This window comes from Trichomycterus rosablanca, chromosome 8 (assembly GCF_030014385.1).
Source record: "Trichomycterus rosablanca isolate fTriRos1 chromosome 8, fTriRos1.hap1, whole genome shotgun sequence".
Classification (NCBI taxonomy): Eukaryota; Metazoa; Chordata; class Actinopteri; order Siluriformes; family Trichomycteridae; genus Trichomycterus; species Trichomycterus rosablanca.
Genome location: NC_085995.1, coordinates 9,175,005 through 9,201,622, shown reverse-complemented (window position 1 = coordinate 9,201,622; position 26,618 = coordinate 9,175,005). Strand labels below are relative to the sequence as shown.

Here is a 26,618-nt window from a genome sequence, read left to right as displayed (position 1 = left end):
AGACAAATATACCCTCCTTAAACCTGATCGGGATACCCAGCAGCGGAGAACTAATTGACTTTGGGGGTGGTCATAATGTTTTGGCCCTCAATCAACCAAAACATTATGACCATGCTTCCAATCAGCCAAAACATTATGACCACGCTTCCAATCAGCCAAAACATTATGACCACGCTCCCAATCAGCCAAAACATTATGACCACTCCAGTCAGCCAAAACATTATGACCACCCTCCTAATGAGCCAAAACATTAGAACCACCCTTCTAATGAGCCAAACCGTTAGGCCACCCTCCTAATGAGTCAAAACATTAGAACCACCCTTCTAATGAGCCAAAACATTAGGCCACCCTCCTAATGAGCCTAAACATTAGGACCACCCTCCTAATGAGCCAAAACATTAGGACCACCCTCCTAATGAGCCAAAACATTAGAACCACCCTCCTAATGAGCCAAAACATTATTTATTACATATATTTGCTTGACTCACAGCGGAGAACTAATTGGCTTTGCTAAACGGGAGAAAAAGAGAGAAAATGCATAAATAAATAAATAAATAGGAAAATGGAGCATTTTTTTCTAATGAGCAAGTCTATTTTTTATTTCATTTTGAATGGAATGAGCAAATTCCATAGCTTATAAATTCACACCTAAGAGCTACTTAAAATAACCAGTCCACCTATATATACAGACTTCACACACAGTGACCAGGTCTCCAGGACCTGTTTTAGTTTTAAATACTTACTGATTTGATTTCCTTCTTCCACCTGTAGGCGAATAGCAAAGAACGCTATGTTACGGTGGCAGCCCTTCTTGTACTGGACTTTATTAGGTATTTTTCATGGGCTTCTCTTCTTCTTTGGTGCCAAATGTCTGTACACCAACCCAGCACTGCAGGACAACGGCCAGGTCAGTGGAGTTTCTTCTCTCATGTCTTTTTTTCATTTTTCTCCAAGCTGGGAATAGTGTTTAAAATGATGTTTTGCTTGCAGGTGTTTGGAAATTGGTCCTATGGAACGACAGTCTTCACAGTCCTTGTTTTCACTGTTACACTAAAGGTCAGCACTGCGAACAACACGGTTCTTATTGGGAGACTAGCATTAATTTTTATTTGGTTAAATTAGAAGACAATGTGTTTAGTTTGACCAATTGTACTCATCTTACGTTTTAGCTGGCTTTAGATACCCGGCACTGGACGTGCCTCAACCACATTGTGATCTGGGGATCGCTGGCTTTTTATGTGTTCTTCAGCTTCTTCTGGGGAGGCATCATTTGGTAAGTTGAATTTTAAATTTGCTCAATTTTAAATACTTATTTTTAAGCCAGAGTTCTTAAATTTCTATGATTGATTAACTTTGAATTTGCCCTAAACAGTGGCCAAAATTAAGTCTTGCAGGTCACAATCACTGCATTTGTACATAAGTCAGCTCTTAATTTAAAGTAAATAGTAGGACAATGTGGACAGCACAGTGGCCAAGTGGGTAGCACCGTCGCCTCACAGCAAGAAGGTCCTGGGTTCGATCCCCAGGCGGGGCGGTCTGGGTCCTTTCTGTGCGGAGTTTGCATGTTCTCCCCGTGTCTGCGTGGGTTTTCTCCGGGAGCTCCGGTTTCCTCCCACAGTCCAAAAACATGCAGTCAGGTTATGGGTATGTGTGTGTGTATGTGTGTTTGCCTTGCGATGGACTGGCGCCCCGTCCAGGGTATTACTGTGTGCCTTGCACCGATTGAAAAGCTGGGATAGGCTCCAGCACCCCTCACCCCACCCCCACCCCAGTTATACATCTCTAGCTGTTAAGCACTGATTGAGAAATGTGTGGCCCTTGGGGACTTGGCTACATAGTGACTACCACAAGGAATATAAACACAACAAGCACTCCAGTCCTCAGACTGAAATTGATTCAATGATTGTTATTCAACCTTCCAATCACTGAGCTAACACTACACATGTATTAGGACACTCCTAGTATTGGGACACACCTTTTAATTTTTATATATAGGGTTGCTATACAATCAGAAACATATAAACAAAAGAAAGTCTTTAAAAAGTACAGCTGTTTTATACAGTCTTAAAAACTGTTTTATCCAGCTCAAACAGTTCATAGTAATTGTTGAAGCGTAAACATTTGTACGATCAATACAACAGAGTCCTTTGTGACTTCTTGTGATGTCACAGCCGATAAACAAAACCTGAAACAAATGCTTTTTACAATGCTACAGCTATACACACAACAGTTTGCGTTTTGTTTTTGTTTAGCCGTGGTTAGCATTTGCCTAGCACAAGACACTTCAAGACTCGAACGCTATACAAATATCTTCTGAAATGATCATAATTGCCGTTGTGGTGTTAAATTCTATTAAATCATATAACTAAGTATAAGCATCTTCCTCATTAATTACCCACTGTTATTACCCACTGTTATTACCCACTGTTATTAGTCTCATATTCTCCTCCTCCCTTTCCTCACAGGCCGTTCCTGAAACAGCAGCGGATGTATTTTGTTTTCGCCAACATGCTGAGCTCAGTGTCGGCCTGGCTGGTCATCATCCTTCTCATCCTTCTCAGTCTTCTTCCTGATATTCTCCTGGCCGTCCTGCGCAAACCAAAAGGCTCCCACGTCCGTCAGGTACCCCCACTTCTTCCTGTTTTTGTCTATTCTTATTCCTCAGCCATTTTCCAGCCTGGGTGTATTTCTTTAACTCTATTCAACAAGTGAAGTCTTACGTGCCATTCGTTCCTCGTCATCCCAGCTATTATCCTCCCTGAGTCTTTGTCTTGGTTGGTAGTGGGTTCAAGCTCATTTTAGCTTTTGCTTTCTGTCTCAACACATTAGCCTGGAATTTTGTCAGTAGCGTAGTGATTATCTATAATCCACAAATTGAATCGACTATTGCTAAATAGCTAAATAGTCAGACCTGAGATGATAAGGCTGTTGGAGAATGTATAGAGTTAATCCACTGTTCAGGCATGTATATCTTACACTATATGGCCAAACATATGTGTACAAATAACCATGAGCTTGTTGTACATCCTGTTCCAAAAACAGGGGCGTAAGTATAGTGTTGGCCCCTACTTTGCGGACGTCTCAGCCTACTCTATTTTGGGGGGTTTCCAAAACATTTTGAAGTGTGTATGTGGGAATTTGTGTCTATGAGGGAAGAGCATCTTTGAGGTCAGGCATTAAAGAAGAATGGCTTTATTCGTCAAATACACATATACAGCCATTGTATGGCACCCCTGGAGCAAAGAGGGTTAAGGGCCTTGCTCATGGGCCCAACAGTGACAGCACGGCAGAGACAGGATTTAACTCTCTAGGCTTCCAATGTCCCGAGGCTACCACTGTCCCCCACTGATGCTGGACAAAAAGGTCTGGCCTGCAGATGATGAGGTCTTAACTTAACTTAACTTCCTTCACACCAAACTCATTGAACAGTGTCTTTGTGTGCAGGGGCACAGCAGCAGGGAAACTCCCTTCTCAAAATGTTGCCACCAAGTTAAAGACATAAAATTAGGGCTGTCGAAGTTAACGCAATAATAACGCATTAATAACGCATTAACGCAATCTCAATTTAACGCGATAAAAAAAAATAGTGCCGTTAACGCAGATTCTATACAGGAAAAATTTACCTATACAGGCAGTAAGTGCCATGTGGAATTACATCACGAAGACCCGCATTGTTATGTTTTGTACTTAACCACGAAATACAAATGACACTAGTTATGTGGAGAACGTGTTTGTCTTTATTGCTTAATCCACAACTTGGAGCATCACACTTAAACATAACACGCCGTTACCCGCGGGTCACCTGATACACATATCAGCTCAGTGACGTACAACACACAGTGGTAACGTGATACGCAGATCACGTAAATGATATATATCACACGCATGATAATAATAAGCTTTTTTCTCTCTTAATTTTCCCTGACAAGTAAAAAACCAAAATATAGCAACCTTAACATTATGAGGAAGAATTTCAAAGATATTCCTTTGCAATACTTTATCATTTCAAGAATATGATACAGACTGACCAACACTATTAAGCCAAATCAGCATTGAAAATTGACTTTACTTTTAATAACCTTCTACAATGCTGGTGCTTCTTAAAACTGAATATTTTCTTTTAAACAGAAGTGTTATTTAAATGCTATTAAATTGTTTTCCAACAAAATCCGCCCAATTTGGCGGATAACCGCCCAATCTGGCAACACTGGAACGCGTTATTATGATCGCGTTAACTTCGACAGCCCTAATAAAAACGTATTCTGATATCCAGTTAGCAGCGTAGGGTTTATATAGCAGCAGGTAGAATAAGGTGAGAATAAGGTGCAAAAACAATGCAATACTGTGCAAAGATGCAAGTAATATAGTCACTAGTATGAGTCGTCAGAACCCAGGGAACAAGACTGTGTTGATAGTGAATGAGTTTTTGTGTATGTTAGTGTATGTACACCGATCAGCCATAACATTAAAACCACCTCCTTTAAAAAAAAAAAAAAAAAAAAAAAAAAAAAAAAAAAAAAAAAACGATTAATCGCGATTAACTATATGAAATTCTGAGATTAATCGCGATTAAAAATTTTAATCGTTTGACAGCTCTGCATAAAATACATTACAATGTGGCTGAGACACAAGAACCCAGTAATTTCGAAGAGTGAACACATACCTCTATTATAATATATAATATATAAATCAATGACACAAAAACAAGATCTGACGTTATATGGAATGCATTTTTGCGGGCCAGACTGGGAGAAACAAAGTGAATCTCCTGTGAGTGTGGGGCTACCTTAGCACCCAATCACTGTGCTTATGTAATAAGAAGCAGGCAGCATGGGTTGTCTTCTAGAAAGTGCGTCTATATGATAGGTGAACCAGTGATGACACAGGTGTATTTAATAAAGAGTCAAATCAGTGTGGTTCACATTACACAACAGTACCAACCATTTTTCTTTCAAGCTTCATGATTTATTGATTTTGAAAATCCAGTACAAGTTTTTTATGAACTCTTGGACTGTTTGGACGTTCAGGTATGTGAATAGTTATGTACATTTAATCTAATTGTATTTTTACAGATCTTTAATAGTGTCGTTGATGCAGAAGAACTGTAAACCTGGTGTGGCTTTCGTTTCCCTCATTTGCTTCTTTTTCCTTTCACGGTTCTTCTTGCCTTTAACCCTTCTTTTTCTCTTTCCTCCCTTTTTTGTACCTCTCTTTCCTGCTTCTGTTTCCTCCTCTACTGTATTACCCGGTTCCAACCCGTCTATCCCCTGCGTATGCGCGGCGGTGTAGAAGAAGCAGCGGCTTCCCTCTTCCGGGACCTCCACTATCTTCATGCTGTCGCAGACTTCCAGCACTCACAGCTTTTCCTGGAGTGACTGAGGTCTCTTGGTCTGCTTTATTCCTTTGTTTTTCGTTCCCCTGTTTCTTCCCTTTATGTTCCTGCCTGCTTTCTGTCCCCATGTGTCCTTGTCTTCTCCCTGTTCGATGGGAGACGGGTGGCACTGAACACCTTTCGTTGTGAAGGGGTTGCTCTTTCTTTGAAAGGGACCCTTGGTAGCTTCCTGTCTAGGCGTAATGCATTCGGTGTTCTTGTGGGTGTGTACTGGGAATACCGGGATTATGCTGTGAACGTCTACTGGATGTGTGTGTGTGTGTGGATCAAAAAATACTGCAGTGTCATGGGTCTTCACAGCTGCTTGTTCCCCAGTTACGTGTTGTGTCTGAGCATGCCTGATCCGGCGAATGCAGCAAGCGAATGCACAGGTTACGCCCGCATGCAAGCTCAGCCGAGTCTGTCCTGTTAGAAACACTGCTGCTGTCGGCTGTTCAATGTCCAAGTTTGCCTGTTTGTCCTTTTTCGATTGTTTCACTGTAAGTTTGTGTAATTAAAAAGAGAAAAGAAGCTCAGATTGGTCTTTTAAGTTATATATTTTATTGTTATTCAACCTCATCTGTATTTACTGCATCTGTTACACAATTAAGGAAAATCCTTAAAAAACCTGAAATAGTTGAAATAGTAAGTGATGGGCTAGTCTTGCTAGTCTCCTGAGGTAAGTTCAGACCGGCAGCGAAACGGTTCAACAAAGCCACAATTGTCATTCATTTTTAATTAAAGCTGGCGATTTCCGGCCACAGGAGGTGGAGCGAGCATTAGTGACAAAGAAGTTTGAACCTTAAGGCAAATTAGGAAGCAATGTGGTGATTACCAAAAGGAATTTAGCATTGAGCAGAGTGGTACATGCATTATCTCTGCCACAGTGATATTGTACGCTCTGTTTTTAGGTCCTACTAGATAAGAACTAGTACTAGTACTAGGTAATAGTTTCTACTTGAGATGGAAGAGAAACACATTGTCGTGGTGTCAAACTTCCCCAAATAGACATCAGCGATCATCTGATTTGTGGTTAAAACTGGGTGGGAAGGCGCCCAGGTGGCGCAGCGCACCAGCGCCGAGATTCTGAACTCCTCGGTTCGAAACCGGACGGCTAGACGCGATGCTTACAGAAAAGCAAAGAAGACATTAAACAAGGGAATTAAAGCTGCCAAACACAAACACAGGAAAAATCTGGAGCAGAAATTCTCCTCAAATGACTGTTCCTCCATCTGGAAAGGACTTCAATCCATCACAAACTACAAACCCAAACCATCAAACGCAACTGTGGACCCCCTGCTGCCAAACCAGCTCAATAACTTCTATTCGAGATTTGAAACACAAAGGACATCTCCCTCCTCCCCCCTGCCAAGCTTTAGTCTACTGCCTGTTCACACCTCACCCCCAACACCTGCAACCCCCACCCCACCTCCACCCATCACCTTCACTGAACAGCAGGTCGGCTGTGTTCTCAGGAAACAGAAGATCAGGAAAGCTGCTGGACCTGATGGCATCTCACCTGCTACACTCAGGCATTGTTCTTATCAACTATCTCCCATCCTCACTGATCTTTTCAATCAGTCCCTGAACATGTCTGCTGTTCCTGCATGCTTCAAAACCTCTGTCATCGTTCCAGTTCCAAAAAAGCAGAAGATTTCCTGCCTGAACGACTACAGACCAGTGGCCCTAACATCTGTGGTGATGAAGTGTTTTGAGAGACTGGTACTTCAACATCTTAAAGTTATGACTCATGACATTCAGGATCCTCTCCAGTTTGCATATAGAGCCAACAGGTCTGTAGATGATGCCATTAATTTGGCTCTCTCTTACATCCTGCAACACCTGGACAGCCCTTCTACGTATGCTCGTGTGCTGTTTGTAGATTTTAGTTCTGCTTTTAACAATATCATTCCTGACCTTCTGCTTCAAAAACTGTGGCAGCTCAATGTACCCCCATCTATCTGCTACTGGATCCACAACTTCCTGTCTAATGCCGGGAGGAATTAACACAGCTGGTGTCATGGTGTGGTAAATACAACCTGGAGCTAAACACACAAAAAAACGGTGGAGATGATCATTGACTTCAGGAAAAAACCTTCTCCACTGCCTCCGCTGGTCATACACGGCTCCACAGTCAGCAGAGCCGAGTCCTGTAAATTCCTGGGCACGACCATCCAACAGGATCTTAAATGGGACAGGCATGGCACAGCAGTTATGAAGAAGGCCCAGCAGCGCTTGTACTTCCTGAGACAGCTTAAGAAACTTAGACTGCCCCAAGCTCTGCTGGTTCAATTCTACACTGCGATAATCGAGTCCGTCATCACAGCTTCTATCACCGTCTGGTTTGGCTCGGCGTCTCTGCACACCAAACGTAAGCTACAGCGTACAGTGAGATGTGCAGAGAAAATCATCGGCTGTCATCTTCCCACCCTAGAAGATCTACACTCCTCTAGGATGAAAAAGAGGGCAAGGAAGCTTATGGCAGACTCTTCTCACCCCGGTCACTCATTTTTTCAGAGGTTCTCATCTCAGCGGAGACAGAGAGTGAGAGCATTAAAGACTCGTACAAACCGCCACCTCCACAGCTTCTTTCCCCAGGCGATCAGCTTACTCAACAAGGACTACTCCCACATCCCTCCGTTTTAATAAATGCTCGTGGGTTTCACACAAGCTTCCCGCATTTTAATAGTTAATGCACATATGCACCTTATGTGTAAATAATCTCTATTGCACAATTTTTTATCACTACTATATTGTTTATTTTATTCTATGTATATATATACCATTGTTTATTGTTTATTATACGTTTAGATATAGTGTACCTTTTACTATTTAACTTGTATGTATGTTGACACCTGCACCTAAAGAAATTCCTTGTACATCTGCTACTTGGCGAATAAAAAAGATTCTGATTCTGATTCTGATCTGGCGGGCATAATTGCCAGTGCCTGCAGCAGATACTACTTGGCCACCGTATCTGTGGGGGGCGGTGATCGGAATATGTGTGTGTGGGTGGGTCTTCATACGCTATGCAAAGGACCCTGATCGGCGGTGCAGAGTGCAGGGGCGAGAAGAGGAGGCGTGCGCAGCAACATGCTCTCCTGGGATGCAATCGTGTATCCCTCAGCAGCGGAAGACTTTTCAAAAAATTTACTGCACTAAATCTGTGCTAAATTGACTGTGCTTTTTGCCATCTATTAAACCCTGGCAACCAAACTGCCACAGGCGATGATGACACTTCTGGTGTGAACAAAGGGCGATGAGTGATCAGCGATTCAAGCAACAAGAGGCGAACAATCTCTGCCAGACTGAGCACAGGGTTATGGAGATTTGTATCAGGAGAATGTCCAGGCATGACATGGTTTTCAACAATACTGAAGTAAAATGGGTCCAAGTCCACAATATTTCTAAAATCTGCAGAAAGAATTTAATACACAACGCACACAAAACACTATCAAGCAAGTGAATCTTGTAGAAATTGACTTACCATTTTATTTTGTTCTTTTGAAAGCACTGTGATGTGTTTACATTTGAGAGTTAAGGGCCTTACTTGAGGGTCCAATAGTAGCAACCTGACAGTGGTACGGCTTGAACCATCAACCTTCCAGTTACTAATCCAGTACCGAAACCTCTAAGCTACCACTGTCCTTTTGCACAGTGGCTGGGTTGGTAGCATTGTTGCCTCACAGCAAGAAGGTCCTGGGTTTGATTCCCAGGTGGAGCGGTCTGGGTCCTTTCTGTGTGGGGTTTCTAGGAGCTCCGGTTTCCTCCCACAGTCCAAAGACATGCAAGTAAGATGAATTGGAGATACATAATTGGCCATGACAGTGTTTAACATTGTCTTTCGACTATGTTTGTTTGTTCTAACAAACAAACAAACAAACTTCTGCCCTTTTGCTCTTGGTTAACATCACACTATTTAGTTCCAATGTACCATAATTTACTTTTACTACTCGAGAACCAATTTCACACCTAATTGTGAAATTAACTAATTAAAAATGTCATCTGGTTGTTTATGCTCACCCTGACACTGTTTAGGTGATGTTCAAGCTGTCTTGTCCCAAAAGATATAGGTATATGCACTAGAAAGATCCACTCTAATACAGGAACAACCCAAAATAAAACACTGATAGCCCGGACACAAAATCTGTTGTTGTGGATACCTGGGCTTGAGGTTTTTCCACCCCTATATGTCTTACAGATGCAGCAGGTAGAAATGAGGTTGAGTAATGTTTATAGTTTTAAAAAATCTATGAGCATTTTCAGTACAAAGTTCAGACTGTGCTGTGATATAAAAATTCCTCCCTCATAAAAGTCTGGTTCATCAGATTTTTAGGAGAAATGAAAGTTTCCAGCTGTTTGTCAGTTTGTATGTCTGTTAATTAACACATAAACACACGTTTGCATGGTGTCCTATATGTCTTTCACACACTCCCCCCATTTCCAGAAGAAGCCTGCTCAGTCGAGTGCGGGGGGCGGCCCGTCCCGATCTTCAGCCAGACCTCTGCTCATGAGAACCTTTTCAGATGAGTCCAATACTGTCATATGAACAGGTACCAGACCCAACAATCACAGCCCTTATTTAACCTTCTAAACTTCAGTTCCTAGTAATGAAAAAAAAAAAGATTTTCTGCTTCAAAAACGGTTGGGTCATTGGGTCGAAAACAACATTTATTGATGTTGGTTGGTTAGAAAAGACATCCATTATGTGGAAAATACAGGGTTTTGTTTAAGCTAGCATTTGAATAGTGTATAGTTAATACACTGTATGGACAAAATTATGGGGACACCTCCTCTAATGATTGAGTTCAGGTGTTTAATTCACTTATAATATTAATTGTAGGGAAAACAATTATAGACTCTTGATAGACATTTTATGTTTGGAGTTTTTATTTATTTTATTTTATAATTTTTATTTTATTTTTATTTATTTTTTTTGACTGAATGGGCACAGATTTCCACAATAAACCTCCAAAAAGAAGTGTGGAAACAATTCCATATTAATGCCCATGGTTTTGAAATGGAATGTCTAACAAACTCACACTCAGGTGTCCACAATTAATTTTTTGACCAAATAGTGTATATTTAGATTAGTCACACTGTATAATATATAAGCCACCTTACACCACCACATACCAGCATTTAACTAAACTAGCTGGATTCAATTGGCTCCACTTATCAATTGTAACAGCTGTGAATTATGCGGTCCGTTTTATTTCATTGAAATTTTTAAATATTGAGTGAAATGCTTAAATAATGTTCAAATAATTTCATATAGCCATGTATTACCATAAAATACCTACATTCCTTGGGTATTCCAATGCTTTTTCTAACTTTAACATTGTTAAAGTATGGAATGGGGAGTGTTAAAAGCAAGCAAAAACTGAGAATTGTACATAAAATACATGACATTCAGCTGCTTTACTGTCAGATATCACCAGACCAAGACGTGGTTTTTTTTTTTTTTTTTTTTTTGGAGTCTTTGGTGGATTCATCTTTTATACCCAATCACGATTCCCTCACCAGTTTACCAGTTCACCTGTTATTGTGGAAGGCTTCAAAACAGTGTAACTTGCCCAATCCCAACTTTTTCCCCCACATAATTTAATGTTGTGTTTGGGTGGTGGACCATTCGCATCTCTGCAATGACACTAACTTGGTAATCACATGGTAGTGTGTGTTGTTCCTGTATGAACAAAGCACCTAACCTGACAGAGCCTGAGAATCTGTCATGAAAAATGGGATAAACTGCTTTAATCAAGATGTAAAAAGCTTGTAAATGTATCCAGAGAGATTTGCAGCATAATTGTTGCCAAAAGGTCTTCTACAAAGTATTGAATTGAGTATTGTTGCCAAAAGGTCTTCTACAAAGTATTGAATAATGGGTCCCCACTTTTTCACGTGTTGCAGTCATCAAATTTACATTTTCGCATTTAGCAGATGCTTTTATTCAAAGCGACTTACAGTACTGTGGCAGTATATTGTCTAAACAATTGAGGATTAAGGGCCTTGCTTAAGGGCCCAACAGTGGCAACCTGGCAGTGGTGGGGCTTTAACCAGTGACGTTTTTTGATTATTAGTCCAGTACTTTAACCACTAGGCTACAACTGCGCCAAGCTGCAGGCTACAACTGCATTAAATTCAAAATACAATCAAGTTGGTCTGTGAAACATTGGAAATCGTTCTACTTACATTAGTTACATTAATATTTTAGAGAATTAGCAAATCACTCTCTTTTTATTACATTTTACATGTCCCAACTTTTTTGTGTCATGTGACCATACCTTGTGTCTAGTGATATCTTGGAGTAAAGCAGTAGAATTGCATGCCCATCAAATCTCTGACGAAGACACTTAATTCTTCTTTAAAACCTTGATTTGCCGCTCAGGTGGCGCAGCGGTAAAAAGAACGTGGTATCGAATCCAGCCTTGCTTTACCGGTTCGAAGCTGAGTGGCTATATGAGCAACGATTGGCCGGTTGCTCATATGGGGGGTGGGACAAAGAACCGGATGTCGGTCTCTCTCTGTCAGAATGCGATTGCGTTCTCTGCCGGCTGATTGGAGGCGCTTACACAGAGATGGGAGAGGGTGCCCTTAGGGTGTGTCTCTCCGCATGCAACGCTAGGTGGCGCTAAAACTCGTCAATGTGTGGGTGGCAAAGATGCATCTGGCTGCTGCTCGTGTTTCGGAGGGGATACGGGTTAGCTTCAATCACCTCCGTCGGGGCAGGGTTCGGCATAGACAGAGAGGAAGCACGATGCTAATTGAACAATTGGATGCGCTAAAAAGGGGAGAGAAAAAAAAAAAAAAAAAAAAAAAAAAACCTTGATTTGAGTGATTTGAAAAACATTGAATAAATTGATGTTACGGCTCCACAGCAGGTGCAAAATTACCATACAGGTCATGTATCATATATAATTGTATGTAGACTAAAGATTATTTTAATATATCGGAATATTTTGGGAAATATTTGCTACAATTGGCTGGTAATAAAGGTGGGTTTTAAAATGTCACTTTAATTGAAAGTCAGTGCATGTTCGCTCTGGGATTTCTGGTTATTGGGTCCACAAATAATTAAATCTGTTCAACTTTATTGGTCTGGTTTCTTATTTTGTTTGTTTTTTCTTTGTGTGTATCTATGTATTAAAGATAAATGTGTGTTGGTGTCCTGTGTCCCTATTAGGTATATTTATTTGCTGTTTTGTTCGTTCTTCATCTTTATAAATGGCAGTGGTTAAATCTGGGTTATATGTACGATTTAATTCTTCCTGTGGTCTGGGCTGCATGATAACCCCCTGTATTAGCTAACTTCCCTCAGCTTTGTCAGTGTGTGGTGGTTTGGTTGAGTAATCTGGGCTTTAACTGAATGATTTGTGCTGCTGTTTTGCTTTCCGCCTGCTTTGTTTGTGTGCATGCTGATTAATTCAAGTTTCGGTTGTTTATGAGGCTGTACGCTTAGCACGCTTACCGTTATTAAACCCACTTTTTTGTTTTTCTCAGCTGTCAGAGGACCCCCTGCTTCATACAGCCAGGTAAACTTATGGGATTTATGTTTGATGGGATAAAGATCCCAACCTCCTCAGCCCAGGGTTTTTAATTCTGGTGTTTCTGGTAATAATAGTACTTGTATGGATGTGGGACTTTTTCAATGACAAGCTTACATGATGTTTTATCACTTCTGTTATGCCTGACATTCCTGATTTGTGTTCTTTATCAGGATATGTTTGGCTGGACGTCTTTTTTTTTATTTAAAAATAAATGAATAGCTGTCTGTCTAGTGGCTGGGGCATTTCATTTTCTACACCTCTGCAACCTTTGCATTTTGTCATAATTAAAGTATAAGATTTTTATTTACTCCTTTATTATTTATTTATTTATATTTATTCTTGACTTATTTGTAGTACTTATTAAATAAACATTCGGTTATACAGTTAATATAATTACCTGTATAACCTAAGGTTAATTTATTAAATATCTATTTACTATAAATAGATCTATCTATTAATATCTATTTAATATGTTAATTTAATAAGTATTGTTTACTTGATCTACATAATTTTTACATTTTAACACATACTTATATATATTTATATACTGTATATATACACCGATCAGGCATAACATTATGACCACTTTTCTAATACTGTGCTGATATCCCTTTTGCTGCCCAAAACAGCCCTGTCATATTTTTGCTGTCCATCCACAGGTGCCGTGATGAAGAGATAATCAGTGTTATTCACTTCATCTGTCAGTGGTCATTATGTTATGCCTGGTATTTAATTGATCTACATCATTTTGATGTTTTTTTTGGGTGGTGGACCATTCTTATCACATACACATACATAAATATATAGTTATCTGTGTGTGCGTGTTTCTTAATCCTGATGTTTTGGTTGGGTGGTGAACCATTTTCATTACTACAGTTATACTAACATTGTACTGTCAGGGTAGTGTCTGTTGTTTCGGTATGAATAAGACAAATGAAAAATGGGATAAACTGCCTAAATCCAGATGTAAAAAGCTTGTAGGTGTATTCAGGAAGACTTGCAGCATAATTGTTGCCAAAAGTCGTTTGAATACTTTTTGAACCCACTTTATACAGTAGGTATACTGTACTCAGCTAGTCATCTACACCTGCTAGTTAAAAGTCAAATTACTGTTTTATTTGTGGAATTTAACATGATGGAGGGACAAACACATAAAATGTGCAGTGTGTAACAGTTATGACACATTTAATATTGAATACTATCTCACATTGTGTAATAAAATGATCAGAAAACAGTTTGGTGTTAGTTTAGCCTGTAAACTGTGCTCGATGTTTATGATGCATCATGGTGTGCATTTCTGTTCTCACTTCAGAATGCTGCAGTCACGCCGCTGTCCTACAAGTATCTGAGAGAACTCTACTAATGAACAAGTACGGACAAGTTTGGGAGGAAAAGGACCCTGAGCCATGCCGGCTGCTCATCCTTCTGCTTGGCAAAAAACATGGACAAAGCCGACAAGAAATGGGAGCAACCAAATAAAAAAAATATAAAACAACCAATGAAGCCTGCTCAGACCAGACCTGGATCCGGCGGTCCAACAGCCTTGTAGCCTCTCTGTCCTCGACTCTTTTAATGATTCTTTTTCACAAGCAAACTGTGTTGCTGGTTTTCACAGCATGACGTTCCATGACCCGAACATTGCTTTGATTTATTCAGACGCCCGTCCGCTTGCACTAATGCCACATTCCTGTCATCACATTCCTCTGTTTCAGAGTTTTTTTGTTGTTTCCTTGGGCCCAAATTGTACTCAGTCTATATATATATTTAGTTTGATATTAAGCTTTTGATTGTGAGCTCTGTATAAGATGCTGCACTGACAGCCCTGAGCCTGCGGGTTCACAAAGCTGCCTTTCAAAACCATGTTGTGTTCAAGTGCATCGAGCAACTGATTTGTGTGCGTGAGTGTGTGCGTATGCCTGTGCATTTTTTCGTTCGCTTTGGTGATTGATCTTACTTTCTGATAATGCAGGGATCACTTCGGACATCAGACTGTGGTTTATTCACTAGATGTTTATGTTCTGTAAAGCCAAAATGTGATGGAGTTTTGTGTGAGGTGTCTTTAATTTAGTACAGAAGTTTACACACATGTGCGAGGAACAAGTATGCCATAGCAATCTTGAAATACTATTCATCAGCTACTGTTTTTTATTTTGTAATGTATTTTTTCTGTAATGGAATGATGGAACTTTCTTGCAGGACAGCCTTTTAACCCATAGCGGTAAAGCTTGCTTGACTGTAAACAGCACCACCCATCCAAAGCAAATTTCCCACTAGAATAAGTAGACGGCCGCTCAGATGCCGCAGCAGTAAAATACACTACCACACCAGAGCTGGGATTTTGAATACATCGTATCGAATAACAGCTCTGCCATCCGGCTGGGCTGAGCATTCACATGAACAACGATTGGCCTGTTGTTCATATAGGGGTGGGATATTAAAAAAGCCGGATAGGGACTCTTTCATAACTAATGCAATTACGACCCTTGCTGGCTGATTGATGGCGCCTGCACAGAGACGGGGAAAAGAGTTCTGTCAGGGTGTGTCTCTTTGTATACAGTGCTGATCCGCATTGCACTCGTCAAAGTGAAGGTGACAAAATGCATACGGCTGCTGCCCACGTGTCGGAGGGGGTGTGGGTTAGCTTCGCTCTCCTCAGTCAGAGTAGGGATCGGCATTGGTGGAGAGGAAGCATGACGCAATCGGGCAATTGGACGCGCTAAAAGGGTAAAATGCATAAACAAAATGTAAAAAATAATGCTGATTAGGGTGCGGCTCTCCGTACACAAGGCTAATCCGCATATGAACTCGCCTTGTGCAGTTGAAAAGATGCAGTCGGTACTGCACACGTGCCAGATGGGGTGTGAGTCAGTTGCGAAGCACCTCAGTCAGCAGTGGAAGGTTGTATCGGTAGAGGTGAAGCATAACACAATCAGGGTAATTGGATACGACTAGATTAGGGGAGAAAATTGGGGGGGGAAAGTTGACAGTTTGGAATTCGTCCTCAACCTTTCAATCTTGGCAAGAGGTCACTGTAGGTCATGCCAAAGTAAAATGACACCCCTAATACATAATCTACATTGCTGGATGTATATTTTTGACCCTGCAGATTAAAAATAATAATAATAATAATAGTAATTTCTTATTGGGTGTGAACATTAAGTGCTTCCATCATTCAATTACAGAGAAAAGTAAGTGTATGTAAACTTTTGACTTTAGCTGTGTGGGACGAGGGACAATCTGTACTTGTGTTGACATTTATATGTATATTTTTGCCATGTTTGATGCCCACTTTTGGATACTTTTGCCTTTCGTTTAAGCCAATCTGGGCAGAACATACAGATGGTGATAAAAAAAATATCAAACTAAATGAGTGCAGATATGTAAAAAAGGGCAAATGTTTCTAGACAGGATGACTGCAGGGTAGAATAAAGCACTGTTTTTGGGCAAGTTGACTTTAGCTGGCAGAAGGAAAATGATTGGTTTGTTTAGTGATGCAAAACAGATTATTTTAGATATTTGGCGAAAAAAGGTCAATTATTAAATGAATTGTTTATTATTCCTTTTATCAGATTCTGCACAGATACGTGTGTGTGGAATACACCAAGAGAACGCTGTACGAGGTGTTTTGCTGGCATGATTCTGGTTCACTTGCCTTAGAGCGAAGAGCCTAAGGCTGTTAATCTGATCAATCTTATGGAACACATCTATACTCTATCCTGATGGGAGCAGTCTCTTCCAGGACGACCGTGCAATAATCCACTTTGTGGAGTTGTTCGATGTGTGACGTGTAGAACCTGCATTCCATCCTTCCAGTACAGTTCCGTATACATGTAGAATATATACCAAAGTGAATTGAACTCGTCTTGGTGCCCTGAATCTTTTTTCTCTATACCGTCTGTATGTTTTGCCTCAGATTCTATCTTTTTCTTCCAGCTGTGCGCTTATTTGTACATTCCATTCTTTTATTGCGTATTTTCACTCACTTCTGAAATCTTGACAGATTTTCTTTTGAATTGTGAGATTCTATTTGACGTATTTATTTATGACGTGTAATTCTAGTCACGAAAGCTCTATTTTTATGACATTGTTCTTTTTTTATCGTCAGAATTGGTCAGTCCTGTGCCGGTTACGTTTCGCCCACGTGGGGCGCGAGCGGATAGTGTGTTACAGAGCACGGCAGGTCCTTAGATTGCTCAGCTGGTTGGAATGGTACGCGCTGTCAGATCTCAATAAGCCCTTTTATGAATGTTATTAATGTTATTACATCATTTCTGTTAGTTGAATGTGCCAGTAGCTCAAAAGTGGGCGTGAACCAATTTTGTCATGTGGGTAAATCGTTCAGATCTGAAAGGCGTTACGTACCAGGCTAGCTTATGCTGAGTGTCCGGTGTCGGTAACAGTGGGTTAGGTGGTGCACGTTAGACCTCTGACTGTGTCATGATGCCGAGCATCTGAAGCCCAGAGTTCAGTTTAATCATTAATATATGTTCTTCAGGAAAAGAATACATATATATTTATTTTACTAGATTAAAAGATGTATTCGGGTCGGATTCGTCCTGGCTAATTACATGCCTTCCGAGTGGAGACGTTTTCTCATATCACCACCCTGAGCTTATATTCCTGAGGGGGGGGACCGGGACCTGCCTGCAATCTTTTACTGATCTAAACAGACCTTTAAATGACAAAGATCAGAGATGCTATTTTCACAGCTTCTAATAATTCTCATGTTTGCCTGACTATATATATAAAGAAAAGTTGATTGTATTTTTAATGCACCCTTTTTCAAACAATTTTCTAAGAAAAATAAAAACATTAAAAAAACAACAGTGGGTGTGTAAGACTGGGCAGCGTAGGGCTGTGGAGGATCCTCAGGCTCCGACCCTCTGACCTGAATGTACCTCTTTAAGGCCGATCTGTTCCAAACAACAACTAAAAAATCTTTATATAATAAAAATGTTTTTGAAAAAAGGGTTCAGTGACTGGGTTTTGATTTATTTTCTCTTTTCTTTTCTGCTCATATCTGTATTTGTGTTACACTTACACTGCGGCAAAATAAGGTTTTATACAGTGGTGCTTGAAAGTTTGTGAACCCTTTAGAATTTTCTATATTTCTGTATAAATATGACCTAAAACATCATCAGATTTTCACACAAGTCCTAAAAGTAGATAAAGAGAACCCAGTTAAACAAATGAGACAAGAATATTGTACTTGGTCATTAATTTATTGAGGAAAATGATCCAATATTACATATTTGTGAGTGGCAAAAGTATGTGAACCTTTGCTTTCAGTATCTGGTGTGACCCCCCTTTGCAGCAATAACTGCAACTAAACATTTCCGGTAACTGTTCCAGTCCTGCACACCGGCTTGGAGGAATTTTAGCCCATTCCTCCGTACAGAACAGCTTCAACTCTGGGATGTTGGTGGGTTTCCTCACATTAACTGCTCGCTTCAGGTCCTTCCACAACATTTCGATTGGATTAAGGTCAGGACTTTGACTTGGCCATTCCAAAACATTAACTTTATTCTTCTTTAACCATTCTTTGGTAGAACGACTTGTGTGCTTAGGGTCGTTGTCTTGCTGCATGACCCACCTTCTCTTGAGATTCAGTTCATGGACAGATGTCCTGACATTTACCTTAAGAATTCTCTGATATAATTCAGAATTCATTGTTCCATCAATGATGGCAAGCCGTCCTGGCCCAGATGCAGCAAAACAGGCCCAAACCATGATACTACCACCACCATGTTTCACAGATGGGATAAGGTTCTTATGCTGGAAGGCAGTGTTTTCCTTTTCTCCAAACATAACGCTTTTCATTTAAACCAAAAAGTTATATTTTGGTCTCATCTGTCCACAAAACATTCTTCCAATAGCCTTCTGGCTTGTCCACGTGATCTGTAGCAAACTGCAGACGAGCAGAAATGTTCTTTTTGGAGAGCAGTGGCTTTCTCCTTGCAACCCTGCTATGCACACCATTGTTGTTCAGTGTTCTCCTGATGGTGGACTCATGAACATTAACATTAGCCAATGTGAGAGAGGCCTTCAGTTGCTTAGAAGTTACCCTGGGGTCCTTTGTGACCTCGCCGACTATTACACACCTTGCTCTTGGAGTGATCTTTGTTGGTCGACCACTCCTGAGGAGGGTAACAATGGTCTTGAATTTCCTCCATTTGTACACAATCTGTCTGACTGTGGATTGGTGGAGTCTAAACTCTTTAGAGATGGTTTTCCAGCCTGATGAGCATCAACAACTCTTTTTCTGAGGTCCTCAGAAACCTCTGTTTTTCATGTCATGATACACTACCACAAACGTGTTGTGAAGAGCAGACTTTGATAGATCCATGTTCTTTAAATAAAACAGGGTGCCCACTCACACCTGATTGTCATCCCATTGATTGAAAACACCTGACTCTAATTTGACCTTCAAATTAACTGTGAATCCTAGAGGTTCACATACTTTTGCCACTCACAAATATTTAATATTGGATCATTTTCCTCAATAAATAAATGACCAAGTACAACATTTTTTGTCTCATTTGTTTAACTGGGTTCTCTTTATCTACTTTTAGGACTTGTGTGAAAATCTGATGATGTTTTAGGTCATATTTATATAGAAATATAGAAAATTCTAAAGGGTTCACAAACTTTCAAGCACCACTGTATATATTTATATACACCGATCAGCCATAACATTAAAACCACCTACTTGCTTCCACACTCAGTTTTTAAACACCTCCACCAACCAAAAATATCCAGCCAACAGCGCCCCGTGGGCAGCATCCTGTGAACACTGATGAAGGTCTAGGAGATGACCAACTCAAACAGCAGCAATAGATGAGCGATCATCTCTGACTTTACATCTACAAGGTGGACCAACTAGGAAGGAGTGTCTGAAAGATTGGACAGTGAGTGGACACAGTATTTAAAAACTCCAGCAGTGCTGCTGTGTCTGATCCACTCATACCAGCACAACACACACTAACACACCACCACCATGTCATTGTCACTGCAGTGCTGAGAATGATCCACAACCCAAATAATACCTGCTCTGTGGTGGTCTTGTGGGGGTCCTAACCATTGAAGAACAGGGTGAAAGCAGGCTAAAAAAGTATGTAGAGAAACAGATGGTCTACAGTCAGTAATTGTAGAGCTACAAAGTGCTTCCAAATGGTAAGTGGAGATAATAAAATGGACAGTGAGTGTAGAAACAAGGAGGTGGTTTTAATGTTATGGCTGATCAGTGTATAAACTGTAGTCAGTTTCTCTTAACAATATTACATAAAGATGCTAAAGGTTTAGCATCAGAGTCTGCCTTGTTTTTATTTGTATATACAGTGTATCACAAAAGTGAGTACACCCCTCACATTTCTGCAAATATTTTATTATATCTTTTCATGGGACAACACTATAGAAATGAAACTTGGATATAACTTAGAGTAGTCAGTGTACAACTTGTATAGCAGTGTAGATTTACTGTCTTCTGAAAATAACTCAACACACAGCCATTAATGTCTAAATGGCTGGCAACATAAGTGAGTACACCCCACAGTGAACATGTCCAAATTGTGCCCAAAGTGTCAATATTTTGTGTGACCACCATTATTATCCAGCACTGCCTTAACCCTCCTGGGCATGGAATTCACCAGAGCTGCACAGGTTGCTACTGGAATCCTCTTCCACTCCTCCATGATGACATCACGGAGCTGGTGGATGTTAGACACCTTGGACTCCTCCACCTTCCACTTGAGGATGCGCCACAGGTGCTCAATTGGGTTTAGTCCATCACCTTTACCTTCAGCTTCCTCAGCAAGGCAGTTGTCATCTTGGAGGTTGTGTTTGGGGTCGTTATCCTGTTGGAAAACTGCCATGAGGCCCAGTTTTCGAAGGGAGGGGATCATGCTCTGTTTCAGAATGTCACAGTACATGTTGGAATTCATGTTTCCCTCAATGAACTGCAGCTCCCCAGTGCCAGCAACACTCATGCAGCCCAAGACCATGATGCTACCACCACCATGCTTGACTGTAGGCAAGATACAGTTGTCTTGGTACTTCTCACCAGGGCGCCGCCACACATGCTGGACACCATCTGAGCCAAACAAGTTTATCTTGGTCTCGTCAGACCACAGGGCATTCCAGTAATCCATGTTCTTGGACTGCTTGTCTTCAGCAAACTGTTTGCGGGCTTTCTTGTGCGTCAGCTTCCTTCTGGGATGACGACCATGCAGACCGAGTTGATGCAGTGTGCGGCGTATGGTCTGAGCACTGACAGGCTGACCTCCCACGTCTTCAACCTCTGCAGCAATGCTGGCAGCACTCATGTGTCTATTTTTTAAAGCCAACCTCTGGATATGACGCCGAACACGTGGACTCAACTTCTTTGGTCGACCCTGGCGAAGCCTGTTCCGAGTGGAACCTGTCCTGGAAAACCGCTGTATGACCTTGGCCACCATGCTGTAGCTCAGTTTCAGGGTGTTAGCAATCTTCTTATAGCCCAGGCCATCTTTGTGGAGAGCAACAATTCTATTTCTCACATCCTCAGAGAGTTCTTTGCCATGAGGTGCCATGTTGAATATCCAGTGGCCAGTATGAGAGAATTGTACCCAAAACACCAAATTTAACAGCCCTGCTCCCCATTTACACCTGGGACCTTGACACATGACACCAGGGAGGGACAACGACACATTTGGGCACAATTTGGACATGTTCACTGTGGGGTGTACTCACTTATGTTGCCAGCTATTTAGACATTAATGGCTGTGTGTTGAGTTATTTTCAGAAGACAGTAAATCTACACTGCTATACAAGTTGTACACTGACTACTCTAAGTTATATCCAAGTTTCATGTCTATAGTGTTGTCCCATGAAAAGATATAATGAAATATTTGCAGAAATGTGAGGGGTGTACTCACTTTTGTGATACACTGTATATATACAGTGTATCACAAAAGTGAGTACACCCCTCACATTTCTGCAGATATTTAAGTATATCTTTTCATGGGACAACACTGACAAAATGACACTTTGACACAATGAAAAGTAGTCTGTGTGCAGCTTATATAACAGTGTAAATTTATTCTTCCCTCAAAATAACTCAATATACAGCCATTAATGTCTAAACCACCAGCAACAAAAGTGAGTACACCCCTTAGTGAAAGTTCCTGAAGTGTCAATATTTTGTGTGGCCACCATTATTTCCCAGAACTGCCTTAACTCTCCTGGGCATGGAGTTTACCAGAGCTTCACAGGTTGCCACTGGAATGCTTTTCCACTCCTCCATGATGACATCACGGAGCTGGCGGATATTCGAGACTTTGCGCTCCTCCACCTTCCGCTTGAGGATGCCCCAAAGATGTTCTATTGGGTTTAGGTCTGGAGACATGCTTGGCCAGTCCATCACCTTTACCCTCAGCCTCTTCAATAAAGCAGTGGTCGTCTTAGAGGTGTGTTTGGGGTCATTATCATGCTGAAACACTGCCCTGCAACCCAGTTTCCGGAGGGAGGGGATCATGCTCTGCTTCAGTATTTCACAGTACATATTGGAGTTAATGTGTCCCTCAATGAAATGTAACTCCCCAACACCTGCTGCACTCATGCAGCCCCAGACCATGGCATTCCCACCACCATGCTTGACTGTAGGCATGACACACTTATCTTTGTACTCCTCACCTGATTGCCGCCACACATGCTTGAGACCATCTGAACCAAACAAATTAATCTTGGTCTCATCAGACCATAGGACATGGTTCCAGTAATCCATGTCCTTTGTTGACATGTCTTCAGCAAACTGTTTGCGGGCTTTCTTGTGTAGAGACTTCAGAAGAGGCTTCCTTCTGGGGTGACAGCCATGCAGACCAATTTGATGTAGTGTGCGGCGTATGGTCTGAGCACTGACAGGCTGACCCCCCACCTTTTCAATCTCTGCAGCAATGCTGACAGCACTCCTGCGCCTATCTTTTAAAGACAGCAGTTGGATGTGACGCTGAGCACGTGCACTCAGCTTCTTTGGACGACCAACGCGAGGTCTGTTCTGAGTGGACCCTGCTCTTTTAAAACGCTGGATGATCTTGGCCACTGTGCTGCAGCTCAGTTTCAGGGTGTTGGCAATCTTCTTGTAGCCTTGGCCATCTTCATGTAGCGCAACAATTCGTCTTTTAAGATCCTCAGAGAGTTTTTTGCCATGAGGTGCCATGTTGGAAGTTTCAGTGACCAGTATGAGAGAGTGTGAGAGCTGTACTACTAAATTGAACACACCTGCTCCCTATGCACACCTGAGACCTAGTAACACTAACAAATCACATGACATTTTGGAGGGAAAATGACAAGCAGTGCTCAATTTGGACATTTAGGGGTGTAGTCTCTTAGGGGTGTACTCACTTTTGTTGCCGGTGGTTTAGACATTAATGGCTGTATATTGAGTTATTTTGAGGGAAGAATAAATTTACACTGTTATATAAGCTGCACACAGACTACTTTTCATTGTGTCAAAGTGTCATTTTGTCAGTGTTGTCCCATGAAAAGATATACTTAAATATCTGCAGAAATGTGAGGGGTGTACTCACTTTTGTGATACACTGTATATAAATATAGACCGGGGAAAGGGGGGCATCTTTGGGGAGCATCTATAATGTGACTGGCAGAAGGGATCTATTTACCTTAAGATTATACTTGTTCAGTAGAAGAGCATCAGTCTTACTGAGAAATTCTGGCAGAAGCAGAGGATAGATTGTTCCACCCCGCTGGACCAGACTGACCAATGAATGAGAAGATAGAGCATGATGGGAGGAGTGTGGAGTTGGCAGAGTGTCAGCAGCCTCGCACAGAGCTGCAGCACTGACGCACTCTCATCCCGAGAGATAGAGGGAGATATTAGCAGGAACAGGACTCTTGTAGATTGGCTCTCAGCTATAGAGTCTTTGCAGGTTGGGATGGGGCATCATCTGAACACCCAGGACTTTGGCACCTTACCGTGTGTTTGTTTAGTTTAGGGCGGGTTTGCCCCTACTGCAGCACATCTGCAACACACTTGGAAGTGACTGTAAGCCAGTGGCAGAAAAGAAGTCTTAATATAGAGACCTGAGAGGAGGATGTGAGCACCTGGAGCATCCTGGAACGTGGCATTCTCCTGTGGCACAGATAGGGCATGGGCCCGGCCTCTCCACTCCAGCCTCAGAGAGACATGGAGGGCTATTACAGTCTTCTGCAGGCTGGCTCTGAGCTGGAGAACACACTGCAGCGTGAGTACTCATAACACACACACTACAGTCACTCAAGTGTGTCTTGTGTATTTACCTGAGGTGGTGGGTGCTGCATAGTCTCCATCACATGTAGCAGGGAGTTGATATTTCATCACTGTTAGTTATTGTTTAAACCACATTTTTAGAAAAGTTGGGACATTGTACAATGTTTTCTTGAACCTTATTTGAATAATGAACGTACAAAAAAAGATTTCTTATTTTTTACTGACCAACTTAATTGTATTTCTTATAAATACATTTAAAATGTCAAAAACAAAACAAAAGCAGATTCAAAAGAATTTGTATTTACACTGGACTAGATGTAATGCAAAATCAAAAATCTGTACCTGTCTGGGGACGACTTGTGGTTCCATGGAGTTCATGGTGTGATTTTGTCCTGAAAATTGAATGTCAATTAAGTTTAAGTCATATCTCAAAAATAATTAAAGCAAACAGGAGGCACCTGACAATTTGGAATTCCACAGCATCTCATATCATGTCATTCTTATGAATACTTTAATATATAGAAGATTTCAGTTTATGATTTTTGTCAATTTTCAAATACATGTTTTTACTTGGTCATTATGGGTGATTAAGTGTAAACTGATAGATCAAAATGGCAATTATATCCACTCAATCAAATCAAAGCTATAACGCTCCATTATCTTTTTACTTGGTGGTTTATAAGACTTGTGTGTAAGATTTTAGCTGTTTTTGTAGCTTTTTTTGTTCCTGAGCACCTCAGAACTCATTGTAGCCACATGCTTAGCATTTAGAATCACAGTCAAATGAAATCAAAGTCACAAAGTCACGAAATAACAGTTTTTTGTCACATACATAATCATACACATGTACAACAGGTATTAAAATGCTTTTGTGACTGCTTGGCCACATTAGTAATTAGAGAAAAAATATGAAATGATTTTCTAAAAATGCAAAATGTGTAGAAAAATGAGACAGTTTCAATTTGAGATTTGTATTAGATTTTGTTTTAAATGTAATTAATTTTTTAACTATTTAAAAATGTTTTTACAGTAGACAAATAGAAGCAATTTCAAGTAGAAAATACAGATGAAATGTGAAAAATGACAAAGAGGAATAGAATAGAATGAAAGGCTATTTTTTACTGATGAGTAAAAGTTAGCATCAATTGCTAACAACTAACGTAATACAGCCAAAGCTCTGTGTCCAATTACAAAACAAAACGACTTGTGTGTAAGATTTTAGCTGTTTTTGTAGCTTTTGAATTATTATTGTTGAATTATTCCAAGTAATTGGAAGGCTAATTACTGAAGAGTAGGAGCATAAATTGCTAACAACTAGCATTAGTAATACTAATGTGGGCCAGTGATAGCTCAGTGGTTAAGGTACTGGACTAGTAAACAAAAGGTTGCCGGTTCAAGCCCCACCACCACCAAGTTGCCACTGTTGGGTCCCTGAGTAAGGCCCTTAACCCTCAATTGCTCATCGTGTGCAGCTCATTGTGTAAGTCGCTTTGGATAAAAGCGTCTGCTAAGTGCTGAAAATGTAAATGTAGATGTAATACAGCCAAAGCTCTATGTCTAATTACAAAACAACTAAACCTTATTCACACCTCATTTCTGTTGCTTTTTAATGATGAACTTAATGTGTTTAGTTTGACTGTATGAAGACTTGTGTATAGGATTGTAGCTTTTGAATTATTGTTGTTGTTAAATAATTTTATTCCTGAGCACCCAAGAAATCTCTTTGTAGCCACATGCTTAGCAGTCGGAAAAGCTATTTACTGATAAATGGGAGTTAGCGAAAATGCTAAAACTAGCTTTTGCCAATACAGCCAAAGCTCTGTGTCTAATTACAAAACAACTAAACCTTATTCACACATCATTTCTGTGTTGTATTTTGTAATTACAAACTCTAAATGTGTTACGTTTAAGTCCTGTATGTACAGCCTTGAAACACTGAGGCTATATTTGTATGAGATACATCTAGCATCAGCTAACACCAAATACAATCGCTAACGGCATCTTTAAACCTGCTTTGCTTATGTGAGATGAGATAATAATATTGCCTTCTTTGAGCTGCATTTCTCATTTGCATTACCTCTTCCTTCCTCTCAGCTTCCCTTGTAACCTTAATTCATTACTTCTCTTTTTTAAATAATGACTCAGCATCTGTGTGCTGTGCTACTACTTAGCTTCTAAATTCAGTTCTGACTAACGCTCTGCTCCAGTACCAGTTCTGCTCTGCTTCCTCAAATGTACAAGTTTACACTGTCCTAGGTCTATTTTTATCCAGTGTTTAGGTACGTGAACAGTAATGGCGAGGGTGTAATGGGATCCAGCTGTTCCTCACAGTCGTTGCCAGGTTTATTGTACACAGATACTACAGTCCTGTGTAAAAGCATTCTTTAGTTTTATTGCTATTCTTACCTGGCGGTTATCTTTCATATACTTGCTAGTAGTGTAGTAATTCTTAATAGAG

At 40.7% G+C, this 26,618-nt stretch overlaps 2 protein-coding genes across 2 annotated transcripts in view; both read left to right on the top strand.

Moving 5' to 3' along the window:
- The window catches only part of atp11c (ATPase phospholipid transporting 11C), a 121,083-nt gene extending 103,197 nt beyond the window's left edge, over window positions 1-17,886 (top strand). Inside the window, exons 25-31 of the mRNA XM_063000475.1 lie at window positions 772-907; window positions 991-1,056; window positions 1,170-1,273; window positions 2,466-2,622; window positions 9,819-9,924; window positions 12,872-12,903; window positions 14,231-17,886. Of these exons, the coding sequence (XP_062856545.1) occupies window positions 772-907; window positions 991-1,056; window positions 1,170-1,273; window positions 2,466-2,622; window positions 9,819-9,920 (565 nt within the window). The 3' untranslated portion in view covers window positions 9,921-9,924; window positions 12,872-12,903; window positions 14,231-17,886. The remainder of the gene's footprint in view (window positions 1-771; window positions 908-990; window positions 1,057-1,169; window positions 1,274-2,465; window positions 2,623-9,818; window positions 9,925-12,871; window positions 12,904-14,230) is intronic.
- A 6,103-nt stretch (window positions 17,887-23,989) lies between these two features.
- mcf2a (MCF.2 cell line derived transforming sequence a) overlaps window positions 23,990-26,618 on the top strand; it is a 36,258-nt gene continuing 33,629 nt past the window's right edge. Inside the window, exon 1 of the mRNA XM_062999823.1 lies at window positions 23,990-24,155. Coding sequence (XP_062855893.1) covers window positions 24,062-24,155 — 94 coding nt within the window. The 5' untranslated portion in view covers window positions 23,990-24,061. The remainder of the gene's footprint in view (window positions 24,156-26,618) is intronic.